This window comes from Bos taurus, chromosome 7, assembly GCF_002263795.3.
Source record: "Bos taurus isolate L1 Dominette 01449 registration number 42190680 breed Hereford chromosome 7, ARS-UCD2.0, whole genome shotgun sequence".
Classification (NCBI taxonomy): domain Eukaryota; kingdom Metazoa; phylum Chordata; class Mammalia; order Artiodactyla; family Bovidae; genus Bos; species Bos taurus.
The window spans coordinates 43805006-43824608 of record NC_037334.1 but is presented as its reverse complement, the minus strand read 5'-3'; the positions used below and the strand labels follow the sequence as shown (position 1 = coordinate 43824608).

Genomic DNA, 19603 nt, shown 5'->3' with positions numbered 1-19603 from the left:
CGCGCGCGCGACGGGGCGCTCCAGACTAGGCACTGCGGGGCGCAGGCGCGGCTGCGGCTTCCTTGTTCAGTCTTGAGTGGGGGCCGGCGGACGCGGGTGGAGTTAGCTCCGGTGGAGGCCACGCTCTCACGCCGCCGGACCGCAGGAAGCAGGGGCCCTACGCGCCTCAGCTGCTCCAGCTGCCCCAGAAGAAGATACCGACGGTCAGAGAGGCTGAATCACCGGCCCAAGGTCACTCACTCAGGGGAAAAACTGGAATCAAACCCAATAGTTGGCTGTAGATCCAAAGATTATGAAAACACATTGAGCCCCTGCCATGTGCCAAGGATGGTCCTGCCCTCGTTTGTCGACAGGTGTGGGTTTCATCCAGGGTGATTCAGCCTCCTCTGGGGACACTGAGCTATGTCTGGAGATAACAGTTTTGGTTACCACTGGCTGTGGGGGCTACTGGCACCTAGTGGGTGGAGGCTTGGGATGCTGCTAAATACCCTACAATGGGCAGGAGAGTTCCCCAACAAAGAATAATCTGCCCACCGTGTCAACAAGGGAGGTGGAGCAATCCACTGACCATGATATAATAAAAACTGACCTGTACGCTGTTGTCAGATGGTGGTTCCTGCTGCCTAGTGACTTTTCACTCACTTTCTCAGCCTCTTGGTAGCCTAACAATATAACTGATTCACCATAAAATCAAATGAACTGTGAGGAATGAAGGAACAGGTGTCAGGCCAACTGCTGGTACTGCTAAGTCACTTCAGTCGTGTCCAACTCTGTGCGACCCCATAGACGGCAGCCCACAAGGCTCCCCCGTCCCTGGGTTTCTCCAGTTAAGAACACTGGAGTGGGTTGCCATTTCCTTCTCCAATGCATGAAAGTGAAAAGTTAAAGTCAAGTCGATCAGTTGTATCCGACTCTTAGCGACCCCATAGACTGCAGCCTACCAGGCTTCTCCGTCCATAGGATTTTCCAGGCAAAAGTACTGGAGTGGGGTGCCATTGCCTTCTCCGTCAGGCCAACAGTATAACATAAAACATTTATAATACACCTCACTTAGGTCACTTTACAATTTGCTAAGCTCGTTGGCATCATCGATTCCACTGGAGGAGGGTAACTTATCAGTCCCCATTTGCAGGTAAGAAACAGAGGCTCAGCAGAGGGGAAAGCAGTGAGCTCAGGTAGCATCAGGGAGGTGTTCTGTCTTTCCCCTGGGACTTTGCAGAGTTTTTCAGCTCAAGAAACCTATAATGCTTAGCAGGAGTGGGAGGAGCATGGCCCAAGTGGGAAAACAGATAGACATGCCCTAATACACACACCCCACTATTAGAAGATCAGAAAATTTGAAACAACCCATGTGTCCGTCCAGGCTTCCCTAGTGGCTCAGCTGGTAAAGAATCCGCCTGCAATGTGGGAGACCTGGGTTCAATCCCTGGGTTTGGAAGATCCCCTGGCGAAGGGAAAGACTACCCACTCCAGTATTCTGGCCTGAAGAATTTCATGGACTGTATAGTCCATAGGGTTGCAAAGAGTTGGACACGACTAAGCAACTTTCACTTCACTTCACATGTCCGTCCATTGTTGACTGGATACATAAACCACAAGGGCGTGAATGAAATGCACAGGATGTGGTCAAATGAAGGAAGGCAGACATAAATCATTTAAAATAATGTACTTTTAGGGACTTCCCTGACAGCCCAATTGTTAAGAGGCCACCCCTCCATTGCAGGGGGCAGGGGTTCAATCCCTAGTTGGGGAACTAAGATCCCCAGTGCAGCAAAATAAATAAATAAATAAAAATAAAAACACAGACACTTACCCAAGGTAAAACAAGCAGCCATGTACCTGTCACTGAAACCAACACATTTTAGCATTTTTGTAACTTTTGCTTCAGATCTTTTTAAAGAGATGAACTTGACAGCTTGCTTTTCCCTCCTCCCCATTCATTTCCTTCTCCCCACCCCAGGGTGAACAGTGAATCAAAAACAGGTATGTCCACACTTTGCTGAATGTAACTCCTAACATGGGTTGGTTCAGGCATACCCAAAACACAGAATACAGTTTTGCCCTTTTCTCAATTGCAGTAAAATATACAAGTTACCATTGTAACCATGTATCAGTACAGAGCTCAGTGGCATTAAACACATTCACACTGTCATGCAGCCCCCACCCCCACCCCCTATCATCTCCCGACTTTCTCATCTTCCCGAACTGAAACTCTGTCCCCATGAAACACTGACTCCCCATCCCCTCCCCCAGTCCCTGGCCCCATCATCTACTTCCTGTCTCTGGATCTGACACTTCTAGGGACCTCCTGTGAGTGAAATCAAACAGTGTGTGTCCTTCTGTGTCTGGCTTGTCTCACTGAGCATCATGTCCTCAAGGTCCATCCATGTGGTAGTGAGTGTCAGTGCTTCACCCCTTTTCATGGCTGAGCGATAGTCCCCCGTGTGTGGAAGGACCACATACTGTTCATTCATCACCCATTGACAGACACTTGGGTAATTTCTACCCTTTGGTTATTGTGCATAATACTGCTATGAACATGGGTGTACAAATGCCTTTTGTGTGTCCTAAGTTGCTCAGTTGTGTCCGACTCTGTGCAAGACCCCATGGACTGTAGCCCACCAGACTCCTCTGTCCATGAGATTCTCCAGGCAAGAATACTGGAGTGGGTTGCCATGTCCTCCTTTAGGGAATCTACCCAACTCAGGGATCAAACCCAAGTCTCTTATGTCTCCTGCATTGGCAAGTGGGTTCTTTACCACTAGTGCCACGTGGGAAGCCCATTGGACCCTTTTAATTTAAAAACTATACGTAACATTGTGTACAGAGAAAATATATGGCATGGACATTGCCTGGTAGAGGAGAGACCTGGACAGGGGGCAGGGGTCATGGGGATTTTGTTTTGTCATAGCTGCCAGGTGACATGCACTTATTTATTTCTTGTCCATCCCTCAATATGCTTTGAGCTCTGGGTGGGGCCAGGGCAGGACCCCTGGGGTGAGGAACTTGATATGTGCTGAATAACTGGATGACTTTCATTTTCCAGGAAGGAGCTTCCGGCTGCTCTGGAAGGGGGCTTGGGAAGCTTTCTCTTCAGGGCCACACAGTAAATGTTTTTGGCTCTGAAGCTCCGTGGCAATGACTCTGTGCTGCTATAATCGGAAAGCATCAGAGTTCATATGGAAACAAATAGCTGTGACTATCAACTTTATTTACAGACACACCAATGTGACTGTCATATAATTTCCGTGTGTCTCAAAATACTTTTGATTTTCGTTCAACCATTTAAAGATGTAAAAAAAACATTTTTAGCTCACATACATCCTTTTGTGCTTAGTCACTCAGTTGTGTTTGACTCTTTTCGATCCCATAGACTGTACCCCACCAGGCTCCTCTGTCCATGGGAATTCCCAGGCAAGAATACTGGAGTGGGTTGCCATTCCCTTCTCTAGAGTATCTTACCCATCAGGGATTGAACCTGCATCTCCTGTGTCTCCTGCACTGGCAGGCAGATTCTTTATCTATCGAGCCTCTAACAAAACCACAGAAAGGGGATGTGACCCACAGGCCAGAGTTTGCCAACTCTATAAGTTGGAATGTTTTGATCAACGGTGTCACCTTTCTAATCAGAAAATAAATATTTTCTTTCTTTTAAAACATCTTTGAAGACTGCATTCTGGAGTCAGGTACACCCCTGTTCCCATCCTCTCTGCCACTGATTCACTGTGTCCGAGAAGGTCACCTTCTTTCTCTGAGTCCAAGTCTGCGAAATGCAGATAACAGGGCATGCATGCTAGGCTCTCTTGAGAAAAGTGGACACAAGGAACCACCATGTGTCATTTATTTGAAGACATCAGCGGGGAAAGAGTGGTCACTCCACTGAGAGAAGAGGACACCAGCCACCAAGGCTGGAACAGAGAGCCCTGTGCTGACTTACCAGCCAGGTTGTGCCATGCTCTCAGCCACTCTTGGGGATGGAGTCCCGGCTGTTTGCTGGCAACCACTGGTAGGTGGCAGCTTGACCAGACAGACATGGGAGGTTCCATATCTCCTGGCAGCAAAGCTGCAGGTGACAGTACCATTTCACTCCCTTCCTCTGCCACCATGACTTCCTCTTAGGGTCTGTAGTGGGCAGCAGCTTCTGAGAATGACCCCTACTTCATGGGCTCCTGGGGTCCCTACCCTTGTGCACCTGGCTTCTAACCAATAGGACATGGCCAGGGTGTGGGGATGTCCTTTTGTGACCAGACTGTAAACAGTTTTGACTTCCGTCTTGCTAGAAGCCAAGGTGAAAATTCAGGAAGACCCACGCGGCCAGGAACTGAATGCAGCCAACTGCCAGTGAGCAACCCTGGAAGAGGACACATCCCCAGCTGGGTTTCAGATGAGTCTCCCAGCCCTGGGCAGCCTCTCAATTACAGCCATGCCACAGGCTGTGAAGCAGAGGACCTGCTGAGCTGCATCTGAATCTGACCCACAGAAAGATGCTAAACTGGGTTGCTTTAAGCAGCTACATTTGGGGCAATCTGTTATATAGCGATAGCAAAGAGGGCTTCTCTGGAAGCTCAGTGGTAAAGAACACACCTGCCAATGCAGGAGATGTGGGTTCGATTCCTGGGTCTGGATGATCCCTTGGAGATGGAAATGGAAACCCACTCCAGTGTTCTTGCCTGGAAAATTCCATGGACAGAGGAGCCTGGCGGACTACAGTCCATGGGGTCAGAGAATCAGACATGACTTTGACTGAACAACAACAACAATAGCTAATGAATACAGCCTGCCTTCCCTTGTTTCTGGCTGGGCATTCTGGGGCATCGCTTGAATTGGGTGACATTAATGCCTCCTGTGTACAAGGGTGGCTTAAGGATACTGGGGTGCATGCCTGCAAAGCCCCCACCACAGTGCCCAGCACAGCCATAACCAGACAATATGAACTCACATGAGACAAAAAGCAGTGTGAGCTGAGCCCTAGTGCCTGGTGCCTGATGCCTGGGACATCTATTTACCGTGCCTCTTCCTGAGAGTCTCTTCCATCCAGACCACATGAGAACCGAAGTAACCCAAGATTTAATCAAGCACTTTCTGTGTACCAGGTGGGTCAGACAGACAATACCACCTTAAAGAAATACCTTCAGTGAGTAAAATACCAAAGAGAGGTACCAGAGATAAAACAGCTTCAGATGGGCTGTACTCAGCCTGGAAGGGGGTTGCCTCCCAGGGGAGGTGTGGCTGTAGCCATGAAGCAGAAAGAGAAGGCAACCAGGCCAGGAGAGAGGAGAAGCTGTCCAGGCAGAGGAAAGAGTGTGTGCAAAGGACTGGGGGCAGGAGGGACACAGGAGCTCTGCAGGGGGTGGGCAGGGACTGTGGGGAGGAGTCTGGAGCCAGGTCAGGGCTGTTAACAGCCATCCAGAGGTGGACACAGAAGGGCATGGCTTGTTGTTGTTCATTTGCTGTCATGTCTGACTCTCTGTGACCCCATGGATTGCATCATGCCAGGCTCCCTGTCCTCATTTCCCACAGTTTGCTCAGATTCATGTCCATTGAGTCGATGATGTTATCTAACAGTCTCATTCTCTGTCGCTCTCTTCTCTTGCCTTCAATCTTTCCCAGCATCAGGATTTTTTTCCAATGAGTCAGCTCTTTGGTGGCCAAAGTATGGGAGCTTCAGCATTAGCCCTTCCAATGAATATTCAGGATTGATTTCCTTTAGGATTAACTGGTTTGATCTTATTGCAATTCAAAGGACTCTCAAGAGACTTCTCTAGCACTATAGTTCAAAAGCATCAGTTCTTCCGCACTCAGCCTTCTTTATGGTTCAACTCACAACTGTACTTGACTACTGGGAAAACCATAGCTTTGGCTGTATGGATCTTTGTTCAGACCTCAGCCTCTCTGGGCCTCAGTTTTCCCACATGTTCACTGGGATGTGCAAAAGGTTTGGCAGGGATGGAGTGTTCCAGACTCACACCCAGGGGCCCCTGTGTGCAGACAGACAGGAAAAGGAACAGCCTGGAGGACATCCCAGCTCCACTTGGGGCCGGGTCCCAGCATGGCAGACAGAGGACATAGCTGACTCCCAGGCTGCCCTGGGGCGAGACAGCAGGGGTGGGCTGTCCTGCCCACTGTCCTGGGGAGGAGGATCTGGCAACTCCTGACTGCTGGGGTGGGTGTTTCAGGCCCAGCACTGGAGGCCTCTGTGCCCTGAGCTGCTCATCAGGCCTCTGGGGTCTCAGGTGGCGTGGGGGAGTCATCTGAGCTCAGGAAGGGTGGTCAGGGTTTGTTCTGGGTCCCCGCACCCCTGCACTCACAGCCATGAGGTTGCCAGCTTTGCCTGTGGAGCATTAGTTTCCCCACCTGTAAAGTGAGGAGGGATAAGGGAACTCCCTGGTGGTCCTGTGGTTGGGACTTGGTGGCACTTTCACTGCGCATCCCAGTTTTAATCCTTGGTCAGGGAAATAAGATCCCATAAGACATGTGGCACGCCCAAAACTAAAAATTTAATAAATAAGATAAAAATGATGAGGATAAAATAAGCCGCTGCAACACTTCTGAAGGATGAGTAATTGTAAATACTAAAGCACGTCCAACCCTGTCTGGAAAATCCTTAGACCTTCACACTCCAGCAAGGAGGGGTATGTTGATGCGGTCGGTGGTGACAGATGAGGAAACTGAGGCAGGAAAGCGACAAGGTGAGGACCCCGAGGGCTCCAATGCCTGGGCTTCGGGAGGAGGGACCGTCGCGGGGATCCGGGACCCACCGAGGGCCGCCTTTTCCACTACGGCAGCTAGAGGCCGCTCGTGCCTCCGCGCAAAGAGCTCGCGCCCCGTGCCCTGGGCCGTCCGTCCCGCCCACCATCCGCCCCGCCCCACCCCGCCCCCTGCCCAGAAGGCCCTGCAGGGACGGGGCCCTGCCACTCCGGAGCTTGCAGGGTGCGCGGTCTATCCCTCAGCATGAGCGCACCCGCCGCGACCCCAATCTTCGCGCCCGGCGAGAACTGCAGCCCCGCATGGCGGGCTGCGCCCGCGGCCTACGACGCGTCGGACACGCACCTGCAGATCCTGGGCAAGCCGGTGATGGAGCGCTGGGAGACCCCCTACATGCACGCGCTGGCGGCCGCCGCCGCCTCCAGAGGTAGCCCGGCCCGGCGAGCGGGGCCGACCGAGGCCAACCCGCTCTCCGGCGACGCGGCGGAGTCTCTGTGCGCCTTCTTTCCTCGCCCGGAATGTAGGGCCGCTCGCAAGGGCCGCGGTGTTGTCCTGGGGGCGCTCCGGGCGCCTTGAGTACCAGGAACGCCCTCTCCAGGAGCACTGACGCCCCGACTCGGGGATAGGGGTGAATCGGGGGATGGGTCCTCAGACGCGGAACTCAGCGCCCCTCCCCCCCAACCCCGCGCGAGGCCGAGGACGGGGAATAGCAGCCTGGCGAGGTGCTGCCCAAGCCCACGTGGGGACTTTTGCCTAGGAGTCGCGGGAGGCCCGCCTCAGCTAAGAATAGCTCCGGGAAAGCTAAGGCCAGGAGACAGCTGTTGGAGGTGGCCCTGCACCAGGTGTCAGAGCCCGTGGGGTGCTGAGAGATCCCCACGACCCCAGAGGCTGTGCGTGCCACCTCTGGGCCTCTGTGTCCCCATCTACCAAATGTGCACAGCCAGCGTCCCTGCCTGGTTAGGGTATTTCTCTCTGCTTCCGTCTTTGACCCAAAGGGGATCAATCCCCGCCCCCGTCTCTTCCAGGCCTGGGCCTCGAATCCTGGTTCTTCCTTGTCCTTTGTTGACTTCACTGTTGCGGGGCTGGGGACTGCCCAAATCCTCAGATAAGCACCCTCAGAGTAAACAGCCTGGGCCAGGGCTCAAGGTCCAGGGTCTGCCCTGCTCCCTGGCCTGGACAGCCCAGTAGTCGTTGTCCATGGCCTCCCTGGCAGGCCACCCTCCCTGGCTACTGGCCCGGGCCCACGCTGTTCCCTCTCAGAGCTGCTGTGTTCTGTCCCACCTCTGCTATGCTGTGCCGCCCGGTCCTTGTGGCAAATGTTTATCCCCGCCAAAGCCGTGCCCCCTCCTCCAGGTAGCCTCACCAGCCCCACCCTGCGGGTAACACCTGGGCTCTCTGTCTGCCTAGGGGGCCGGGTGCTAGAAGTGGGCTTCGGCATGGCCATCGCAGCCACAAAGGTGCAGGAGGCTCCCATCGAGGAGCACTGGATTATTGAGTGCAACGAGGGCGTCTTCCAGCGGCTCCAGGATTGGGCCCTGCAGCAGCCACACAAGGTGCCTTTCTCTGCCCTTGGCCCCTGTCTTCAGGGTGAAGGCCCTGCCCCCTCCCTCGTAACAGATGGAGTTCTGGGCCCCCTCTGACCTAGCCTTCTTTTTCTCCTCTGCCCCAAGGTGGTTCCCTTGAAAGGCCTGTGGGAGGAGGTGGCACCCACCCTGCCAGACAGTCACTTTGATGGTGAGGGGCTCTGGGAGCTGGGGGGTGTTGCTCTGCAGGGCCTGCCAGCCCCTCTGCCTGCTTTTGAAGCCTTGATGTTTCACTGGGGCATAGAGCCAAGAGGCAGGCACAGACGGATGCACGTCCAGGAGCCTGCATGCAGGTGCGCATATACCTCAAGGACGGAAGAGACATGATGCGTATAAGTGGCCATGGCACTTGGGGCCTCCCCAAGGCTCCCACTGGCAGCCCTGCCTGGTGAGGCTCCCTCCCCAACCATGTGACTTCCATCCTCCCACACAGGGATCCTGTACGATACATACCCGCTGTCGGAGGAGACCTGGCACACTCACCAGTTCAACTTCATTCGGGTAGGGCCACTGATGGTGGAATGTGGGCTACCAGCCACAGGATGGAGGGCAAGCCCTGTGGGGGGCACCTGCTGTCCATGCAGGGGTCACCTCTCCTTCCACCATTCCCCTGACCTGCCAGGAGGTGGGAGGTCCGCTGGGAACACCTCTGCCCACCCTCACATCCCTTCCTGACCACTGTTCACCCCCACCCCCACCCCCAGGACCATGCCTTCCGCCTGCTGAAGCCAGGGGGTGTCCTCACCTACTGTAACCTCACCTCCTGGGGAGAGCTAATGAAGACCAAGTATTCAGACATCACCACCATGTTTGAGGTGCCCCACCCCCCTCCCGGGAAGTGACTCTGGGTGGGGAGGCAGCTGTGATCTGGGGAGGGTCCCTGGCTTCCGCCAGCCCTACGGGCTGATCTCCTCGGTGGACTCAGTGCCCACCTGTACATCAGGAGAGGTCAGTCTCTCCATGCTGACATCTGGTGGCTCCCCGAGGCCCTGGGGATACAGGGATGCAGCCCAGAGTTCCCGCACCCCTCCCTCTGCCCTCTTGCACCCAGGCTTCTCTTTATTGATCTGGCCACCTTTGTCTCAGGCCTTTGCCCACTTGGTTTCCTCTATCTGCAAGGACGTACTAGGCGATACCCCCTAACAGCCTGGAAGTGGTGTTTGAACACCTGGAGACACCCACACCCAGGCCTCAGACCCCGCCTAGCCCCCAGGGTACCTGGCAGAGAGGCGGCTGCAGAGCGTCACCCCTGCTCGCCACTCCCCATGACGTGGCGCCTCCCTCTGGCCAGGAGACCCAGGTGCCGGCCCTGCTGGAGGCGGGCTTCCGGCGGGATAACATCCGCACACAGGTCATGGAGCTGGTCCCACCAGCCAACTGCCGCTACTACGCCTTCCCGCGGATGATCACGCCCCTGGTCACCAAGCACTGAGCCCAAGGGCCAGCTGCCCACGCCACCTGGGGGCCCTGGGTTTCGGGAACCCCTACCCCTACTCAGTACCTTTGTGACCGGAATTGAGGGCTCCAACCCTCAGCCCTGGTCCAGACCCACGCCAGCCTCCCTACCCCTCTCTGCCAGAGGACCTAGGGATGAAATAAACGCTAATGCTGGTCTGGCCCATCAGCAGTGGGACACAAGTGTGTGTTTGCTTTTACTTTTCCTGCCTCTCCAAAGAATGGTAAAAGGAAAAAATCTGCTACAAGGGCTTTTTGGAGCCGGTGGTCATTCCCCACTATTTTCCGATCTCCCGTCCCGCCCTCAGCAGACATTGACAATCAATCACCGATGGCCCCTCCCGCCCGCCCGCTGGTGGGCACCTAGGGTCCTCAGAAGAGGCAAAACTAGGTCAGGGCCACAGAGGGTGGCAGCCCCAAGATCCAGCCCCTCTGCTCCCACCCAGTCAGGTTGCACCCCAACTCTACCGTCATCCTGTTTCCTCTCACTCGACGCCCTCCCAGGGCCTCAACTTGCCCCACACGAGAGCAAGGCTCCCCTCTCCGCCCCGCCCTCCCCAGCCCAGGCCCACAGAGCACGCTGGGCGGGAACGCAAGGAGGGTTGATCGGGTTTATTGACCGCCTCTTGGAGGGACGATGCTCAGGGCGGCCGGGCGCCAGCACTACCTGCGGTACCAGATCCGCAACCTCTTTTCCCGTTTGATCTTCTTCTGCAGCTGCAGAATGCCATACAGCAGGGCCTCGGCCGTAGGCGGGCAGCCTAGAGAGGAGCGGTGCAAGCGGTGCCTCAAGCTCCTGACCCCTCCAACCAATGCCGGTTGGGATGGGCTTGAGGGTGGGCAGGTGGGCGGGGCCACCCTCGGGGTCCGCCAGCCAGTCGGAATGAACCCAGGACTGGACCTCCAGGCCAAGACGTGGGTGGGGGAAGGCCGGGAGGGCCCCGCCCAGGTGAGCTCTCCTGTCCACGTCCCTTACCCCCACGTGACCTGGCTCGGGACCCAGGAGACAAGTATGGGCAGCCTGCTGACACCCAGGCCACACTGCCCCGCCCCCCAGGACCCTTGCAAAGAGGTGGGGGCAGACTGGAGCAAGCCGAATCCGGGTGAAGTCAAAGACACACAGCTGAGGAGACCTTCCAGGGATAACGAGGGCAAAGGCTGAGGTGTCACTCTTCTGGGACCCTGGGTCTGCTCATGCTTCACAGGGTGAGCCCTCTCAGTGGGGGAAGAGGGGGTTCTGTGCGCCCAGAGGGGCTCACCTGGGACGTAGATGTCCACTGGAACGATGCGGTCGCAGCCCCGCACCACTGAGTAGGAGTAGTGGTAGTAGCCACCTCCGTTGGCACAGCTGGGGGTGGGGAGCGGGGCTGTGAGGGCCTTTCCCACCACCGTGGCCACCTCTCTCCCCTCTCCCAACCCCAACCCACACCTCTTCCATAGATATGATGGGTACACAATACTGTAAATGTGCCAAACCCCACTTTGAAAGGGTGAACTTTATAGTATGTGAATTTCACCTCCACCAAGAAATTAGATGACTACACAGCCTTTAACAGCGTGGAGAAATAGGAGCTGGCCAGATGGGGAGAAGGCTGCAGCCCCCCCAGAGCAGGACGTCCCTCCCATGGTCCTACCGCAGACACAGACAGGAACTGGACAGGCTGCTGGGGTGGGGGCGCGACTGTCACGGGCAGAAGGGGACATTCTGGATGACCCCAGTGAGAAGGCAGCACAGAAAGGAGACAGGAGAGAGGCCAGTGTGTCACTGGCGCGTCTGCCATCCGACCCTGCCCCACTGGGCACTCACCTCCCCATGGATACGACATAGCGGGGCTCCGGCATCTGGTCGTAGACCTGGAAGAGACAGGGGTCTGTGTGCAGCTCAAGGCTGGGGGGTGGGGGACAGGGAGTAAGGGTGAGCCTTGGGGCTGGGCCCACCTTGCGGAGCGCAGGGGCCATCTTGTTGGTGAGCGTCCCAGCCACAATCATCACGTCGGACTGGCGCGGGCTGGCACGGAAGACCACGCCAAAGCGGTCCATGTCATAGCGGGGTGCCGCCATGTGCATCATCTCCACGGCACAGCAGGCCAGGCCAAAGGTCATGGGCCACAGCGAGCTCTGCAGGGCAGGGTAGGTGGCCAGTGAGCAGACTGAGGGGCCCCCTGTGTTTAAAGAACTGGGCAATTTCACAAAGGAAAATCCAGATGCCTAGCCTTTCTTCAAAGATGATCCCTTAGCCCACAGTGACTACATGACCTCCAGACCCCCAAGACATTCTGGATGCTGGTCACCAGCCTGAGCATGCTGCCCCAGTCCAGGACTGCCCGCCAGGAGGGCAAAGTGAGTTTGGCCAGTGGGTCCATGCTTCCCAGCAGCCACGTTACCAAAAAGAAAAACAGAAAAGCCCTAAAACCAACTGCAAATAGTTTTAATGATACAGTGCACACAACCCCTGCTGCTGCTGCTAAGTCGCTTCAGTCATGTCTGACTCTGTGCGACCCCATAGACAGCAGCCCACCAGGCTCCACTGTCCCTGGGATTCTCCAGGCAAGAACACTGGAGTGGGTTGCCATTTCCTTCTCCAATGCATGAAACTGAAAAGTGAAAAGTGAAGTCGCTCAGTCGTGTCCGACTCTTAGCGACCCCATGGACTGCAGCCTACCAGGCTCCTCCGTCCATGGGATTTTCCAGGCAAGAGTACTGGAGTCTCCCCTAAATCTGGCCTCCAACATGGCACATGCTGCTCTGGGTGCCCAGTGATCACTCCTGGCACAGATTTAGAGCCTGCAATTAAGCCCCTGCAGGGCCTTGTTCCCAACAGTGCCTGAACTCAAAGGGCCAACTCCTCCAGGAAGCCCTCCTGGACGCACCCTGACTTCCCTCCGACTTGTAGTGTCTGATTCTCACCACCCCCTGCCCCCCACCACCCCAGATGTTCTCTCTGCTTGTCTGTGTCCATCTGGGGATCTGGCCAAGGTCCCTGCTGCCCTGCAGATGTGCTAATTCAGGTGACAGGGCTTGGGCCATCCAGAGGGCAAGGGCAGCCCAACATGGCAGGGTACCCGAGCAGTGCCCACAGTGGCCGACTCCACAGTGCCTGGCCACAATGACATGGCCACCCTGGAGCTGCAGGTCTGGACGGGTGTTCACTGCATGGACACTGTACAGCACCATCAATGGGGGCCTGTTCCCCAGGGGGGCGCCCTAGGGGCACTGAAAGGAGCCCCTGTCCTAGGACAGAGGACATGTGTCTTAAGGAGACACAGATGAGCACGAGGATACCCAGACTGTCCCAAGGCCAACATGGGGGGTGAGTGGAAGTTAGGATACCTCCTGGGAAGGAGCTACTGTTTTCATGCCCATTTCCAGTTAAAAACATGGGCTTTACATTAAAAGAGAAAAGAGGAACAGAAGACAGAAGGACAGGAAGGAGGTGGGTCATTCTCTCTGGGAAGTGGCAGGAGGAAGGGCAGAGATCCTGAGAATCAGAGCCTCAGGTCTCCACACAGAGGAGCCTGGCCCACTCTGTGGCCACTTGGCAGCAGGGCCCTGAGGGACAGAGACAGGGAGGGGCTCACCCGGCGCGCCCAGTTGATGAGGTCGTCCAGCTTGGCCACCACATACTCGCCCCGGCTGCTGGGAAGTGCGGCAGGTTTGGGGACCACAGCTCTGGCCTGGGATACGGCGGGCTGAGTGCTGGGCATGGACACATGGCATGGGGAGGCGTCAGCCAGGCAGGCGTCCCCTCTGCCCCCACCTGCTGCCCAGGCCTGGGGCAGGACATGCCTTGCTACAGTCCCAGTGAGACCTTGTCCTCTCAGGGACTTGGTCTCCTTATCTGGAAAATGGGTTTGGCTGACACACTCTTGTCAGGAAGCTCCTGGTCTGGACATGTGCAGCCATCAGCCTGGATGTGCAGGAGGGGGCTGGGCAGGACTCTGAGGGCAAGGATCCCTGGTATTGCCCCACTGGGTGGTGGGAGGGCCCCAGGGTTGCCATGGGCCACTGCTGTGCCAGTGGGGGGGAGGGGGGTAGTGGCTGGGGGGATAGCTCCCAGAAAGGCTGGCCTTACCTGCTCGGGCTGTCAGCGGCCATGCTAGAATGGACCCCTCGCACCTGCAGAGCGGCACCCACGCCAGAGCTGTCAGGAGATGGATCACACATGACAGGGAGCCCAGGGTGCCTGCTGACAGGGTCACCCCGGGACCAGCGTGGGGGGACTGACCAGGAGCCAAATATAGCCCTCCACCTGTTTTTTGTAAATTGAGTTTTACTGACACACAGCCATGCCCATTCACTTTCTTGGTGGCTGTGGAGGTTTTTAAAGAGCCGAAAATGTCCACTATCTGGCCCTTTCCGGAAACAAATCTGCTGATCCCTGGTCTAGAGAGTGCCTGCTCTGCATCTGAAATTTTCCTTGTTTTCCCATTTTCCCTTTGCTTTGCATTATTTATTTTATTCCTAGGGGAAAAGCCTATCAAAATAAAATCAGCCCAAATCCACGCCGTCCTCAGAGCCCCCAACTCCCCTCCATTAAGAAGACCCTCCCTGGGGTTTGGGGGAGAATGGATACATGTATATATATGACTGAGTCTCTTCACTGGAACTATCACAACATTGTTAATCAGCTGCAACCCAAAACAAAATGTTTTTGGTATTAAAAAAAAAAAAAGACCCTCCCCTGAGATCTGCTGTGTCCCTGAAAGCTTGGGGCTGGGGCTGGATTTCTGGGCTTTGTCTGCACCAAGGGCCTAGCAGCCACCTGCATTCCCGTCCCAAGGAGGTTTGCACAGGGCTGCTGCCTCAGCAAATGCACCAGAAGCCTTCCAGTGCCAGGTAATGGCTGAGTTGAGGGCACGAGGGCAGGGAGACATGGGTCTGCAGGCCAGGCGACCCCCAACCTGGCGCTGCTGGAGGGCCCTCCCAAGTCTGAGGCACCCTAATGGCTCTGTCTAAGCCCCTCCCGGCCAGGGCCTCACTGCTGTGGGTAGAGGGACAGGATCAGAGCCCGAGGCAGGCACTCACCGCACAGCAAGGATAGGGTGGAGCAGGCGGAGAGCTGCAGAGAGAACCACAGGGTGGAGGCAGTGAGCTGAGGCAGCATCAGAGGCCACACTGGCTGGGAGTGTCCAGCCAGGCATTTGCCTGCCAGGACCTAGCACCCCCTCTCTCTCACCCTCAGTCTATCTAGACTCCATTTAACAAGTGTTTGGTACAGAGCGATCTTTCAGGGGACTTCCCTGGTGGTCGAGGGGTCAGGACTCCGTGCTTCCACTGCAAGGGGCCCGGGTATGATCCCTGGGCAGGGAACTAAGAGTCTGCAAGCTGTGAGGTATAGCACCCCCCCCCCCAAAAAAAGCCATCTTTCAGAATACGAAGCAGACACCAGACAGTGTCCAGTGTCATTCCTCTGTTTCCAATGACACAGTCCACACTGGAGGCCAGTGATCCTTTGCTCAGGCACATCAGTGTCCCACCTACCTCAGGGCCTTGCGCTTGCCATGCTCTCTGCCTGGAGCACTTGGCCCTTCTTGTGGGTTTCAGCTCAACTGCCTGGGTCTACACTAGCTTCCTAGGCCCTCCTGATCCTGCCACATCTGCATGTTCTTGTATGGTGCCTGCCTGCCTCAGATGCGATGGCCTCCCTGGCTTCCCTTAGTGTCTGTCATGGCCTTGACTCAGACTGACAGGTGTGTGTCAAATTAACATATCCATAAACTTCAGCGAGGCTCCAGGCCCTGGGCTGGGAGTTCCGGAGTCCCAGAGGCTGGGCAACTCCAGACTCCTGTGTAAGCTGCCTCTGTCTCAGCCTCAGCCCCCCAACCTGACCTTAGTTAGGGTTTGGGGTAAGCTCACAGCACAGTAAATGCCCTTCACCTTCAAGGTGAGGGAATTCCAACCTCTGGTCCAGACTTAGCAAGAGGCTGCTGGTAAGGATTCAGAAGGCCGGCGAACTTGCACGGAAAGGAAAAACACCCGTTTTATGGTCACCCACGTCTTACTAAAATTTTGGCCTTTCCTTAGTATAGCCCAAACTGCAGCAGTACTAGCAGGATGCAGGCATTTCACCAACAGAAATGACAGTGGTTTCTTAACTACGCCACAGGGACTGCTGCCAACCCTGTGTAAAGGAAGGTGCCCACTCCATTCCTTCAAGGACACAGCAGTTGGCAGACCCGCCACTAGACCCTGACATTCCAGGCATGACTAATGAAGCACCCGGACTGCGAACAGATCCCTGGTTCCCAGACACTATCTTGACAGCTGTCAGTATACCCACTTTTCTTTACAATCCTGGGAATCCATCCTAGGCGCTTAATCGCTAATCGGAGAAGGAAAGGGCCCTGGAGCAGCCAGGGTTAGGACGCCTGCTCAGCGGGTGACCGACCCCTTCCCAGGGTGGCAGGCTGCCCTGGGTCGCGTTCCAGCCCTGCCAGGCCGCGTGACCTCCAGGGGGTCCCAGCCTCTCTCTGGGCCTCACTTTTCTCCCTGTCAGGGCCGTACCCACCAGCGCCGCCTCTTCCCGGGAATTTCAGGGGCAGGATCCCGGGCCAAATGTGGGCCCCTTCTGCCCCCGCCTGGAATTCCTCCCAAAGATGGCAGCCTGCATCACCCTCGGCCTCCGCTTGCCCGAGCGGCTGAGGGTAAAGGCTCCCGGAGCGACCTAAACCCCGACCCCGCCGCCCCGGCCCGCTCACCCGCCAGCGCCGCCATCTTGGCCTCGGCCTTCAGACAACCTCTACGGTCCGTCCTCTGTAGCGCTCCGGATGCCCCGGGCCGTCGCCCAAAGCGGCTCGGCTGGTGAGGAAAAACCGGAACTAGAGTGGGGACGTTCCGCCTCTGTGGACGCCCCACCGCCGCGCGACTCCGACACCCCACGCGGAAATAGAACACAGAGGCGTGGGCGGAGAGCCTTGGCAAAAGGAAGAGGGTAGCCCACTCTCTTCTTACCCGGGTAAGCAAAAAGTGTAAGGCCCGTCCCTGGGTGGGCTCGAACCACCAACCTTTCGGTTAACAGCCGAACGCGCTAACCGATTGCGCCACAGAGACGGCGTTGCGGCTGAGTTGCAGGCGCGACCCTACGAGGCATGCGCGGCCCGCATGGGCGGCCCGAGCTACGTCTGCGTGCGAGCCGCACAGAGCGGGGCGGAGTCAGGACGCGAGGACGGCCCTTGCTATCCAGCCGAAATAGCTCAGTTGGGAGAGCGTTAGACTGAAGATCTAAAGGTCCCTGGTTCGATCCCGGGTTTCGGCAAAAGTTTTGGCGCTGCTAGCATCATCCTTCTCTTTGACTCAGAGCTGATACGTGGATGTTGACATTGGCTTATGCCAACGCGGGAGGGCTTGAATGGAAAAAGGCCTCAAACCCGCCTCGCCAATCCCCAAAACTGTGAATCCAGCCCCAAAGCACCGCCCTCTCCTACCTCGATTTTCAATGTATTTTAAGTAGGTAGGATTAGAACGAATGCTAATTGTAAAAAGAAACACTGCTAAACACCAAAAGCGGCAAAAGGGAGTTTGCAAAAACATCTTTGTCTCCGGTTTGTGTGTGTGTGTGTGTGTGTGTGTGTGTGTGTGTTTAAAGTTAAGTATTTATATTTGGCTTCATTGAGTCTGCTGCTGCACAGGCTTTTCTCTGTTTTCGCAGAGCGGGACAGTAGTTGTGTCGCAGGGGCTTCGTTGCTCCAACGCATGTGGGATCTTCCTGACTAGGGATCCAACCCGTGACTCCTGCATTAGCAGGCAGACTCTATCTGTGGACTGCCAGGAAAGTCCCTCCTATGTGGTTTAATTGTGACAATCCTGTGGGGCACCTGTTCTACCCATTTTACGTATAGGGAAACTGATTCTTAAACGGGGGAACTCAGGTGAGCAGCAGGGCTCCTCCTGGCGGGCGAGGACCAGCCCAGGGGTGTCGGGGAGCCTGGCGATAGAGGTCCGGGCAGGGGCAGGTGGGATCTGGCCGCCCTCACCATCCATCTCCAGCACATGCAGGAGTAAAGAGCAAGTGGGGCCGAGGGGAACCCTACAAGTCCTCAGTTCCCAAGACTGGCCAGGCTGTGGAGCTGGCTTTTTGTTTTAAAATTTTAAATAAACCCAAATAAGTTAATTAATTTAAAAAATGAAGACCCAGCACAGCCAAAAACAAATAAGTAAAAAAAAAAAAAAAAAATTTACGGTGGTGGTGGGGGGCGGGAGGCTTCTCTGGTGGCTCATTGGTAAAGAATCTGTCAATGCAGTTGTTACGGGTTCAATCCCTGGTCCATGCAGATCCCACATGCCCTGGAGCAACTAAGCCCTTGTGCTACAGCTATTGAGCCTGTGTTCTAGCACCCGAGAGCCACAACTACTGACATAGGGGGCCCTAAAGCCTGTGCTCAGCAGCAAGAGAAGTCACTGCAGTGATAAGACCACATATTGCGATTAGAGTAGTCCCTGCTTCCGAAACTAGAGAAAAGCACACACAGCAAAGAAGACCCAGCACAGCCATAAATAAACTGTTGATTCAGAGAAAAGTTGTGAACATAGTACAGAGCTTGCTATGCTCAACACCCAGTGTCCCCTATTGCTAACATCTTACACTCACGTTCACGATTCAGGAACCAATGTGGATACATCGCCCTCACGTCACAGCTTTAAAGAGCTCGTTTTCTCCTCACGTCCTAGTCCTGTGAGCCAGGCACCTGGGAGCCGAGCCCCTAGCCCCACCCAAGCCTTCAGATGGTGCAGCCCCAGACGGAGATCTGAGACCACAGAGTGGCGCACCCGAGAATGTAGTTTCTGGACAGCAGGGGCCGGTTTCACTGCTGATGCAGGGCTGGACAACTCAGGCACTGGATGGGGAGGGAAGAGCCTGATCAGGAGCTTGGGGTGTCCTGGGAGAACCTTCAAACAGGCAACCCACCAGAAGCAGGTCTGATGGGGCAGGGAGTAAACAAGAGGGCAGGCAGGGAGGAGGGATGAAGAAGACAGGGAGGGGGGGTGGGGGTGGGGAGCAGGGCTAGAGGAGGAGCAGGGAGGAAGGCAGAGGGGCCAGAGGCAGAGGGAAGCTGCAGGGCGGGGAAGGAACGCGAGCAGGGGCTGGGGGAGGGGGTGCCCTGACAGGAAAGCCTGGAGGGAGAAGCCCCGCCTCAGAGTTGAGAGGCCATGACCACACTGCCCAGACATGCATAGCTGATTTGAGATTCTCAGCCTGCTCGCGTGTGCCAGGCATTCCTCGTTTTAATCAATTTCCCGAATGATGATGGGCTTAAAGAAGTGCCCAAGTAAACGCAGGGAACTCCTCCCCAGGAAGCAGTTTTGTTGAAATGTGCTGCTCCTTCCATTGGGGGTCTGATCACCCCCTCACGCCATCCGGGCTGGAGCCAGACAGGTGAAGCAAATGCAGCAAGAGCGTACTGATGAGCTCTGGGGTCTGGGTGGAAGGAGGGTCAGGGAGGGCAGACTGGGAGTGTGACCACGTGGGAGATGACCAGACCTGGGGGCAGCAAGGTGGCCGTGCAGAGGCGCAGGCAGCTTTTTCTAGCTGGCTGGAGCCCAGGACGGCTGAGGGGGGACCGCAGGTGACGGGGTGCAGGGAATCTGGGGCTTTGGAGGACAGGGATGCAGGAGGCCACAGGCCAGCTGGTGGGGGCCCCTGCCTGCACTCCTGTGCTGGGTGCTGTGCTGGGTATGTCTTCTTGATGCTTCAGAAGCAATCCGTGTGCTGACTTCCCCAGGGAGCTGGGGCCAGCTGGCAGGCCCTTCTGAACATCCCTCACCTGGTGAGCCAGTTGGGTCAGCTGGCTCCAGCTTCCTTACCGCTGCCCGATACCACCTGGGGGCATCAGCAGGTCCCACCCACCACCGCCTGCCCTGGT

The 19603-nt window shown here is 56.1% G+C and overlaps 2 protein-coding genes and 2 non-coding genes across 4 annotated transcripts; 2 read left to right on the top strand and 2 right to left on the bottom strand.

The window, feature by feature from the left end:
- Window positions 1–6913: 6913 nt before the first annotated feature.
- GAMT (guanidinoacetate N-methyltransferase) lies at window positions 6914–9923 on the top strand. Its single transcript, NM_001038544.2, has 6 exons — window positions 6914–7132; window positions 8113–8258; window positions 8376–8439; window positions 8722–8789; window positions 8993–9103; window positions 9580–9923. The coding sequence occupies exons 1-6, from the start codon at window positions 6952–6954 to the stop codon at window positions 9718–9720; spliced, it is 711 nt and encodes a 236-aa protein (NP_001033633.1). The 5' UTR covers window positions 6914–6951; the 3' UTR covers window positions 9721–9923.
- A 417-nt stretch (window positions 9924–10340) lies between these two features.
- NDUFS7 (NADH:ubiquinone oxidoreductase core subunit S7) lies at window positions 10341–16473 on the bottom strand. The gene is made up of 8 exons (NM_001038022.1): window positions 16442–16473; window positions 14769–14802; window positions 13816–13884; window positions 13322–13439; window positions 11682–11861; window positions 11551–11597; window positions 11003–11091; window positions 10341–10504 (listed from the first exon to the last, which is right to left on the bottom strand). The coding sequence occupies exons 1-8, from the start codon at window positions 16455–16457 to the stop codon at window positions 10407–10409; spliced, it is 651 nt and encodes a 216-aa protein (NP_001033111.1). The 5' UTR covers window positions 16458–16473; the 3' UTR covers window positions 10341–10406.
- Window positions 16474–16719: 246 nt separating this feature from the next.
- TRNAN-GUU (transfer RNA asparagine (anticodon GUU)) lies at window positions 16720–16793 on the bottom strand. The gene has a single exon. It is a non-coding gene; the product is annotated as a tRNA-Asn (tRNA).
- Window positions 16794–16925: 132 nt separating this feature from the next.
- Window positions 16926–16998, top strand: TRNAF-GAA (transfer RNA phenylalanine (anticodon GAA)). The gene has a single exon. It is a non-coding gene; the product is annotated as a tRNA-Phe (tRNA).
- The last annotated feature ends 2605 nt before the right edge of the window (window positions 16999–19603 follow it).